This window comes from Prionailurus viverrinus, chromosome X (assembly GCF_022837055.1).
Source record: "Prionailurus viverrinus isolate Anna chromosome X, UM_Priviv_1.0, whole genome shotgun sequence".
NCBI lineage: Eukaryota > Metazoa > Chordata > Mammalia > Carnivora > Felidae > Prionailurus > Prionailurus viverrinus.
Window position 1 is genome coordinate 42,897,171 of NC_062579.1, and position 10,648 is coordinate 42,907,818.

The window sequence follows — 10,648 nt, forward strand, 5'->3', positions numbered from 1 at the left end:
GTGATGGGGGTGCCTTTCCCAGGGAGTGGGGTGGGGGGACCACAGGGGTGGGAGTAGATAGGGTATATTCTGGAAGGTTTTCCTCCATTTCTTTTTTCTAACTGCCTGGATTCACCATTGGATTTTGTAAATGGAAAACTGAAAAGAACAATGCTATATTGGATGTTTTCTCTTTCTGACTCTGTGTGTGTGTGTGTGTGTGTGTGTGTGTGTGTGTGTGTGTCCTGTCTGCATGACCACATGTGGGGAGGTATGGTCAAGTGAGACTGTGTGTGACTCTGTGTGGGGAGGCAGCACTGCCTGGTGCACACATGTGAGCAAATGCCTGTATGTGGAGATATATGGCACAAACACACACATGTACACATATGCACCTAACTGAAAGGAGACAAACTAGAGTATGTCCTTGCAGCAGGAGGTTGAGTGGTCAGAGAATAGAATTTTAAAACTGTACATATGTATGCAGCAAGAGGGTAGACTCCCATTTCATAAATCTTCCTCCTTTGGCCCAGGCTGTGAACATGGAGCAGGGGCAGGATACTTGAGAACTCCATCTCTTCCCAAAGCCTGGAACCCCCAGGTACCATTCCAACTCCATGGTCAGTCTCCTCTCAAAAACACAAATGAAGTGTTCCTGAAAGTGGACTGCAATGGAAAATAGGGACTGGGAATTGGGGATTAAACTTGAGGGTGAACTAATGGGGTTAGAAAATGCTCCCTACAAAGTAATGGCTTCTGGAGGGACTGCTCAGTCTGGGATGGGAGCCCTTCTGAAGAGTCCACTGTATACAGCTGGGACTTTGGTAACCTTTGACTAAATTCAGAGGAGGGATGTTAGGGGTGAATAAAGAAAGCCAAGCCTGGGAGTCTACCCAGCTAGCCTGCTACCTGGGCACTCAAATACTTTATTTACTTATTCTCTCAGGTGCACAGAATTGAGTTGACCATACTCCTCAGTTCTTGGTACACTATATCATTGTTGGTCCATGTGAGTCCCTTTTATTCTTTTGTTTTGTTTCATCCCTTTCATCACTCATCCCTGATCCAATCCCCCCTCCCACATAGACACCCACTCTTGTGTATTTAATGTATGTCCTTCCAATTCACCGTTCATGTATTTGTTTACATATATGTGTATCTGTGAAAAATATATGGTATTGTTATGTGTTTTAATTTACATAAACAGTATTGTACTTTAAATCTTGTTCTGTTTCTCTTTTCACTCAGCATTCTGTTTTATAAAGATCCAGCCTTGTTGCTGTATGTAGATCTAATTCATTCTAGTGGTCCATCTTCTACATGTATCACATTTTTCTTATCCATTCCCCTGGTGATGGGTCTCCAGGTTGCCTCCAATTTTCCGCTACCACAGAAAGGCTGCAATGGGCAGTTTCCTACAATTCTTAAGGATCTCTAATTTAGAGGAGAGGAAACTGAAGCTCAGAGAAAGGCAATGATTTGGTTAGTATTACAAAATGGAAGAGCAGGCCCCTGATGCCAATCCCAGACCAAAGCCAGAACCCACCACCCTACCTCACTAAAGACCATCAATCTGGTCCCCAAAGATCTAAAATACAATTTTTAAAAAGCATACACTGGGTAAAGGGAGAGGAAAGGATTGGGAGGAGGGCAAGTATTGAGCAGACGAAAAGATAGAAAATCCTAGAAAAATCTAGCAGATGAACGGAATCACAGTCATGTTAATGACGCAGAGAAAGTTACTTCTTGTGTGTGATTATTATTTCTAGAGTCATTTTGCAGAGATGGAAAACGCTACGTCAAAACCTAGCTCGAAACCAAAGGTCCTAGGTTTCGAAATTCCAGACCCCTTTAGGGCAACCCTAGCCCCCCGGAGGGGCCATATCAGAGTTCGCCAAGGGGGCAAACGCTGGGCACGGGGGAAGGAGCAGATTTAAGAAGTGCGTAGTTGCTGAGGGGAGGGCCGCTAAGAGGGAAAACGATAGCGAGGCTCTTCCAATTTTATCTGAGCACATCCTGCTCGGTGCCTGCGTTTGTTTTTTGTTTTGTTTTTTGGTCTTCAGAACCACTGGTACTTTTCCCATTGGATAAAATGCTGGAGGGGTGAGGGAGAGGGGTTTCTTCCCCCTTAGCTTCCCTTGCAGCCAATCGCCCTGCAGTTTCCCTCTCGTCGCTGGCGGAGTCAGCCCGGTGATTGGCGGGCCCGGAGGGGAGCCAATCGGAAAGAGATGAGGTGTGGTGTTGGCAAGCGGATTGCGTGAGAGTAGGCAGAGGTCGAGGGAGAGCGAGCACCGCGGCCGCGGCTGGCAGCCACTGGAGAGGACGAATGGGCCTCTGACGTCACGGAGAGGGTGGGGCCTTGACGCTTGGCGCGGAGGGAGTAGGGTTGGCGCTGTGGGAGGGAACGCCAGAGCGAGGCTGTGGGGAGAGCTGGTCGTGTGAGGTGCAGTGGCTCTGCTTCAGGTGTGACAGGCAGCAGCGGCTTGGCCGAGAGCGAAGGGGCGAGTGCGATCCCCTGAGCTGTGAGCGCGGTCGCCATGGACCGCCAGGATGAGGGGCCTCCGGCCAAGGCCCGCCGCCTGAGCAGCTCCGAGCCCGCTCAGCACGACCAGCTGCCACCGCCTCCGCCGCCTCCGCCTCCCCCGCCACTCCTGCCTCCCCCGCCGCTCCTGCGACTGCCCTTGCCTCCACCCGAGCAGCGCCCGAGGCTCCAGGAGGAAACCGAGGCGGCACAGGTGCTGGCTGACATGAGGGGGGTGGGGCTGGGCCCCGCTCTGCCTCCGCCGCCGCCCTATGTCATTCTGGAGGAGGGGGGGATCCGCGCGTACTTCACCCTGGGTTCTGGGGGTCCCGGCTGGGAGCCTGAGATGGAGTCAGGGTATGGGGAGGCGCCCCCTCCCACGGAGAGCCTAGAAACATACTCTCCTTCGGAGGCTTCTGGGGGAAGTGTGGAGATTGACTTTCAGGTTGTGGAGCCCGGCAGTTTTGCTGGAGAGAATGTCCTAGAAACCTGTAGCGCAGGGCACTGGGCGTACCAGAGGTTAACCGGTCCAGGGGGGAAGGAAGAGGCTATCATCCTAGTGGAAGATGACGATGAGGATGAAAAGGAAAGCGTGAGGAAGCGGAGGAGGAGGAGGAAGAGGAAGCAGAGGAAGGTGAAGAAGGAAAGCAAGAAGAATGCCGAGAAGATAGAGTGCATCCTGCAGGCACTGGAAAACATTCAACTGGACCTGGAGGCGGTGAACATAAAGGCAGGCAAGGCCTTCCTCCGTCTGAAGCGCAAATTCATCCAGATGCGAAGACCCTTCCTGGAGCGCAGGGACCTCATCATCCAGCATATCCCAGGCTTCTGGGTCAAAGCAGTATCCTTGTCATCTAAATTCATGGGCCAGGAGCTCATGATAAAAAAGGGGGGGGAAGGGGGAGGAACAGAAAGGGTGAATTTGTGTGTGGGTGGATCCCATTGGAAAAATGCCTAGGTTTGGTGGAGGAGGAATGGAAGGAGAGGGGCAAAACATCAGAGAAGCTGGACTACAGATGATGAAGGGGGGAGAGAGGCACACAGCATAAAAACTGGACCACAGATGGGAAAGAGAAAAGGGGAGGAGCATAATAAAAATCAATAGTGAAATGGGGAGGATGGTAGAGGGACACACAGAAAAATTGGACCAGAGATGGTGAAAGGAGGAGGGGAGGGACACACAGAAGATAAAGTGGCTCAGAGATGGTGAAGAGGGAGAGGAAAGGCACACAGCAGAGAAATTGCCCAGAAAGGATGCCTAAGTCACAGGTGGCTCTTCAAGTCTAGGTCTCTGCTGAGATACTAGGGAGACCCCAATCCTTGCTAGAGAGAAGGGGGCTAGAAAGGAGCTGGAACCCCTAAAAGGTCAGAAGAAGGAGTACCTAGAAGTGGAGATGAAGGAGTTAAGTGAAGGAAAGAAGAGTAAGAAGAATCTTCTTCACTATTGGTGAAAATCTTATCTCTGGGGTACATATATACAACATGTTAGGAACACATGGGTTTAACTTCATAATGGAATTACATGGATAGAGACCCTTGACACTCTCATACAAAGTATCACATGATCCCAGTCTGTCAGCACTCAGGCACACAGTATTATGTGGCCGCAGGTCCTCAGCATGCAGACATGTAGCATCATGTGACTTACTGGTTTTCAGCATCCAGACACATTATCACATGGATACAAACCTTCAGACTCAGATACCCAAAATCATGTGGACACAGACCTGTAACACTCAAATAAGCAACATCATGACTACAGGCCCTCAACAACCAGATATAACATCACTTGGGCCTGGGGCTTCAGCCCCCAGACACACAATGTCTTGTGAATACAAATTCACAGCACCCAAGGATACAACATCACACAGACATAGGACCCTTAGCACCCAGACACACAGCAAATATGGACCATGGCAAGGCAACCTAATAACAGATGTCTGACATTGCATAAACATAGGTTCTCACCACATAGTATCATAGGAAGAAAAGTATGGGTCATGTCCCATGACCCACTTGCTCCCCACACATCACATGAACACAGAAGGAATTCTGCTCCAGCTTCTCTTTTGCTCTGCCCTGCCTGGCCTTCCCTCCCTCCTTCTCTCATTGAACAGTCACTCCTTGACCTAAACTGCTCCCTCCATCAGTTCCTCAACCACCCCAAAATTTCAATCTTGATCAACCGACGTGATGAAGACATTTTCCGCTACTTGACCAATCTGCAGGTCAGACCAAAGACATGTTTTTTACTAGGATCGGGCAAGGAATCTGGTCCTTGGAGGTGAGGGGGTTTGGGTGGGAAGGGCCTTGGTGTGGTGGGGATTTCAACATTACCTCTAACCTGAGCAGGTACAGGATCTCAGACATATCTCCATGGGCTATAAGATGAAGCTGTATTTCCAGACAAACCCCTATTTCACAAACATGGTGATTGTAAAGGAGTTCCAGCGCAGCCGCTCTGGTAAGAGGTGGTCCTAGGGAAAACCGTCACTCCCCACTCCCATCTGTCTTTGTCCAGTGCCCTCTCTACAGCCTCCTTTCCTCTCAGGCCGGCTGGTGTCCCACTCAACTCCAATCCGCTGGCACCGGGGCCAGGAGCCCCAGGCCCGCAGGCACAGGAACCAGGACACCAGCTACAGCTTCTTCAGCTGGTTCTCAAACCACAGCCTCCCAGAGGCTGACAGGATTGCTGAGGTGGGGCCCCTCCTGGCATTGCCAGAGAAAGCCTTGCTAGGCTTGCTTCTGGATGCTTGGGGAATTGGGAGTAGGCTCTGGGGCTTTTACCCATAACTCTGTTCCCCTTCCCCCCTCATTTCTTTCAACAGATTATCAAAAATGACCTGTGGGTCAACCCTCTGCGCTACTACATGATGGGAGAAGGAGGCTACAGGGCAAACAGAAAGAAGCAAGAAAAGGAAGAAAGGTGATGGGGGGGGAATTGGTGGCTGAGAGGTGGTTTGTTAGGGACAAAGATTAGGCAAGTGTTACCCAGAATTTATAGGGCCAAAGGGACCTTTGAGAGAATTCAGTATGTTTTACAAGTGGAGAATGATACGCATAAGTGGGGTGTGATTGGCCTGAGGTCGTGCAGGCAGGAGCAGAAATGGGACTCTCCCCACCCTAACCTCATCCCTTGAATTCCTTGTAACCTACTGCCTCCTCAGTTACTTAGCACCTTTTAGTGTCTGCCCTGCCTCCCACCAATCCTATACTCAACTCCAGGCTTCCCCACAGTAAAAACAGGGACAAGTGTGAGGTGGTGATTATGGAAGACTCTGACGACTATCACATAATGGAAGACATTATCAGCGAGACTTCAGACAGTGATGACATCACCGACAATGAGACCATTCATGACATCAAGATCTCTGACTTCATGGAGACCACCGACTGCTTTGAGACCACTGACAATGAGATAACCGACATTAGTGAGAGCCTCTGTGACAGTGAGAGCCCTGACCACAATGAGAGCCCTGACAGTGAGACCACTGACAACAATGAGAGCCCCGATGACCACGAGACCACTGATAATAATGAGAGCTCTGATGACAACGAGACCACTGACAACAACGAGAGTGCCGATGACAACAGTGAGAACCCTGACGACGAGAACCCTGACGACAACAGTGAGAACCCTGAAGACAATACTGATGACAACGAAGAGAACCCTGATGACAATGAAGAAAATACTGATGACAACGATGAGAATCCTGATGGTGATGAGAACCCTAATAGTGCCGAGAATCCCAAAGGTGGCAACCATGGCAGCAGCGGTGACAACCAGGACAGCAGTGACAGTGACAACGAAGGAGACAACGAGGGCAGTGATGATGAAGATAATGATGGCAATGAAGGTGACAATGAAGGCAGTGATGATGATGGCAATGAAGGTGACAATGAAGGCAGTGATGATGACGACAGAGACATCGAAGATTACAGGAATGATAGTGATGACCCTGACAAGGATCAGGATAACAGCAACAACCAGGATGACTCTGAGGCCGAAGTGGAGAACATCTCTGAAGAAGGATCCTCAGTGGAGGAAGAAGAAGATGAGGGCAGTGAGGAAGGTGAGCCTAGAGCCCCCCTCTTTTCTCTTTCTCTTCCCAGAAAAAAGCTGGCCAGGGTCAGGATATCAAGGCATGAGTACAGTCTGTTCTTGTGGAGAAAAGAAAAAGCATTTTATGCAACTTTTTAAACAAAGCAAGGCCAGGGAACCTTTAACTTAACAATTGTAAGAGAACCAAAGAAACAAATTTCAGTTCTAGCTGGTGGGTAGATAAGTTGTAACAGAGCAATAGACAAATAAGGAATGAAGAGATAGAAGGTGGGTAGAAAATTGAGAAAGACAAGTTCACACACAGAAAGGGGGAAACTGGCAAACATATTACAATTCAGCACACTCTGTACCCAGCCCTGGCCTTCAGGGAACTCCCAGGCTTGTTTGTCTTCTGAGGATCCTTCACCAGCCCTGAAAGCTGTTTCTCACAAAAAGGTCCAGTAGTCAGGTATGTTGGGGACAATACTGCATACGTTAATATTTGCAGGTAGAGTGACAGGTACATTAGCCCCTTAAAGGCTCTGAAAAGTCCTGCTGTAAGAAACCTATTTAAACATTGTGGAACCCAGCATTTCCCAAACTTCTTAACCGCAGAAGCCACTGTTTACTGCTCACCAAAACATGTATTTTAGGAAATGCTGAGAAAGGTTTGCACGTGGGGGGTTGAGGGAGAAGGCAGTATTTACGGTGACTCCCAGGTTTGGTCTGGCCTGGATGACTGGCAAACGGAGGTACCATTTCTTAGGATTGGGAACGACATGGTGGCAGGATTGATGAAATGCAGAGGGGAACATGGAGTTGGAAAGGCCTGTTGGACATAAGGTACAGGTAGCCCAGGCAGGTGGTTGCTTATGTGTCTGGGAAGTCAGAAGTTATAAATAAAAGGGGGTAACAAGCCAGAACAGAATCCTAGCCCTGATTCTGGCCAGTTAACATTAATGAAGTGTTTAGTATGTGCCAGGCACTATCGTAAGTGATTTACTTACTAACTCATTTAATCCTCACAGCAGCTCTTATGAGCTAGGTACTGTTATCACCATTTTATAGATTAGGCAACTGAGGCTCTGAGAGGGTAGAATTAGGAAGAGAACTGGGCATGGAGGGGATTGTGGGCAGTGTCCAGGTCAGGTATAATGAGGACTGGATTTGGCACTGAATAGGTCATCTGTGACCTTGCCAAGAGTAGTTTCAATGGATTGGTGTGAGCAGAGCCACATCAGTGGGGTAGGAGGAGGGAATGAGCAAGGGGCAAGGCAATAGAATCAAACCTTGGCTAAGAAGGGGATGGCAGAGGACAGGCAAGGGAGATGTTTGAGCCTGGCTGTGGGCAGGCAGACCTTGGAGAGGCAGGCCCCTGGGGGAGGTAGAAGGAGCTGGAAGACCAACCACTCCTGGGGGTTTTGGCCATGGGGTCTCTGGCAAATTTCCATTGAGGGCAGGGGCAAGGAAGGAGGCATTGAATGTAAATTCAATCTAGACGTATATTCAGTTAGAATAGGGAAACTGAAGGAGTTGCCACTGGATGGCATCTTCTTTCAGAGAAGGGGACGAAGAGCTATCTGCCCAGCCCTAGGGTGGGAGTGGGGGTAGGGAATTGGACTAAAGAAGACAGAGTGTGTGGCCTGTTTGGATCAGACTGGGGAAAAGAAGAGGGGGAGCTGCCTGGGAAGAACAGAAGGTTTATTCAGCCAAGGTTAGAGCTCAGAAGACACATACAATGACACATTACATGGGGAGAAAAAGCTACTTTCAGACATGGTATCAATTTTGATAAGCCAGAGGCAGGGCTCCCACCCCTCCTTCCCTCTGGGCTTGCTTGAGATAACACACACACACACACACACACACACACACACACACACACACACACACTTGCTTTTTCCAAGCAGAGGTGCTTGGGGAGTGGTTCCAGGCCCCCAAAGCCCTGGCTATAGGCTATAGGCTCTGTTCACTGTTAAGTACTATCCTCCCGCTTCCAGAACTGAGAAGATAAATTTCTATTGTTTAAACAAACAAACAAAAGAGTGACATCTACCTGCTCATCTAACCACCCTCTCTTTTCCCCTCCTTGCCCCTTGTCTCTCTTCCCCTGTACAGACAGCGAGCAAGAAGGTGAGGAGAGTGACGATGAGGAAGTAAGCGAGGAGGAGGAGGAAGAAGGGATCGAAGACGACTTCGAAGGAGGGGAAGACTCTGAAGACTCTGACATGGAGGAGGTGCTTCAGGTCCAAAATGTTTGGGCCAACCCGGGGAAGAGGGGCAAAACTGGATAAACATTTTACCCTTGCAGGGGTTGCCTCTCTGTATCCCTCTCCCCCTGCCCCATTTGCCCTCCCCCTCAGCTAGGGCCGCGCGGCCCCATATTGCACTTCTGGGGGGTGACCGACTTCGTACACGGGTTTAAAGTTTATTTTTATGGTTTAGTAATTGCAGAGTTCTTATTTTGGGGGGGGGGAGGGAAGGGGGGATTTCCCCCTTCCTTTTGGCCCTCCTCCCCTGCAAGCTTCTGTGTGCTGCTAAACGTATTTATTGTGATGCCTTGGTCAGGGCCCCTCTATCCTCCTCCTCGTGCTGTGTGGAGTGGACACCCTTGATCCCGAAGCGGGGAGGGCCGCTGTGGCCTTGGGGGGCTCTACTGCCACCCTGTTCTCCCAAGCCTCTCTTTGCCTCCGTCCCTCGCCCCCTCCCCACGCTGTGCCCGCTAGCTCGCCTTGGTGTCTATGCAAGGCCGCTTGTCATTGCGGTATTCCTGTTCCCCTCCCCCCCAGAAGCCCCTCATTGTTCCTTGTGAACCTTGGTAATCCTAATAAAACTGAGCAAATTCAAAGTGCAGCTTCCAGTCTTTTGTCCTGCTTGGCGAGCCATCCCCAGGAGCCAGTCTACATTCCCACAGGCCCTCAAAACGCCATCCGTTTCTCCGCACTGGCCTGCAAGATGGTGGTGGCGGTGGGAGGGGGGGTGTTTGGTTTTCTGGGGGCGAGCTCTGCAGGACCGCAGAGGTGTTGCGTCAGCCAATGCGGACCATCTTGGCCAATGGCAGGGCGAGGCTGACAAAGCCCCACCCCCCCCCCTACCGGAGGCTGCAGTGGACCAGCCAGGTAGCAAATAACTTCCCACGCCGTCCGGTGTCACGCAGGCGCACAGAAACGCCTTGCGCCCTGGAATATCCGTTTGTTAGTGATTCATCTTTTTATTTATCATGCGTCAAACCTTTCCTCAGGCCTAGTGTGAGCTGGGCGTGGGGAGCCACTGGAATCCATTTTTTTCTCATTTGCATGTAGTTTAAAAAAATGATAATCTGTCGAGACATTACATCCTAATAATGCAGGGATGCTCTCTCATTTTAGGGAGAGGGAGCAGGGTCCCTGGAACTGGGCCTGGAAGAGAAGGCAAGACAAGATGGCTCGAGCCCAAGAGTGCATAGGGATAAGGAGAAAGCAAAGGGAGATTACTATGTAGCTGTGTGATTGAGGGGGGGAGTGTCGGGAGTTGGACGTCTGAAAGGCAGACTATCTGGGAGACTTTGGAAAGGCTGAGTTTCAGATTTTGGATAACGGTAACTTTATTAAAGCGGACATCGTAAATACCTCCAGATTCTTTGTGCCTCATAATAATAACTTATACAAATATCCAGGTTGGTCTTCGGCAATATACCTCCCGAATTTTCCATGCAATGCCCATGTTTTAATGAATGGAAGGCTTCAGATACAGATTTGAGTTTTAGCGGATGCCCTCTGCTGGCTGCCAGGAGAATGGATTGGAAGGAGGGAGAGCAGTGAGGAAGTTAAGCTATTCTTCAGGTGAGAGTGACGTAATGGGCAGACATGGGAGGATTTTTAAATAAATTTTTTATTTTAGAAGTTTTAGATTTCGGGGCACCTGGATGGTTCAGTCAGTAGAGCATGCAACTCTTGATCTCAGGGTTGTGAGTTCGAGCCCCACGTTTAGTGTAGAGATTACTTAGAAAAATAGAATCTTAAAACAGTTTTAGATTTATAGAATTATTGCAAAGATAATACAGAGAGTACCCATATACCCCGCATCCAGTTTCTCCCATTGTTAACATCTTACATTAGTCTGGTACG

The 10,648-nt window shown here is 49.6% G+C and overlaps 1 protein-coding gene across 1 annotated transcript; it reads left to right on the forward strand.

The window, feature by feature from the left end:
- The first annotated feature begins 2,311 nt into the window (after positions 1-2,311).
- On the forward strand, positions 2,312-9,390 carry TSPYL2 (TSPY like 2). The gene is made up of 7 exons (XM_047844300.1): positions 2,312-3,341; positions 4,651-4,728; positions 4,853-4,964; positions 5,052-5,197; positions 5,329-5,426; positions 5,738-6,573; positions 8,661-9,390. The coding sequence occupies exons 1-7, from the start codon at positions 2,517-2,519 to the stop codon at positions 8,834-8,836; spliced, it is 2,271 nt and encodes a 756-aa protein (XP_047700256.1). The 5' UTR covers positions 2,312-2,516; the 3' UTR covers positions 8,837-9,390.
- Positions 9,391-10,648: the final 1,258 nt, after the last annotated feature.

What these genes read in the sequence shown, in the direction of transcription:
- TSPYL2 (XM_047844300.1), top strand. Translation starts at nt 2,517, where the DNA reads ATGGACCGCCAGGATGAGGGGCCTCCGGCCAAGGCCCGCCGCCTGAGC. An exon ending in GTTCCAGCGCAGCCGCTCTG is followed by an intron (nt 4,965 to 5,051) that starts GTAAGAGGTGGT and finishes CTTTCCTCTCAG; the next exon opens with GCCGGCTGGTGTCCCACTCA. An exon ending in AGATGAGGGCAGTGAGGAAG is followed by an intron (nt 6,574 to 8,660) that starts GTGAGCCTAGAG and finishes TCCCCTGTACAG; the next exon opens with ACAGCGAGCAAGAAGGTGAG.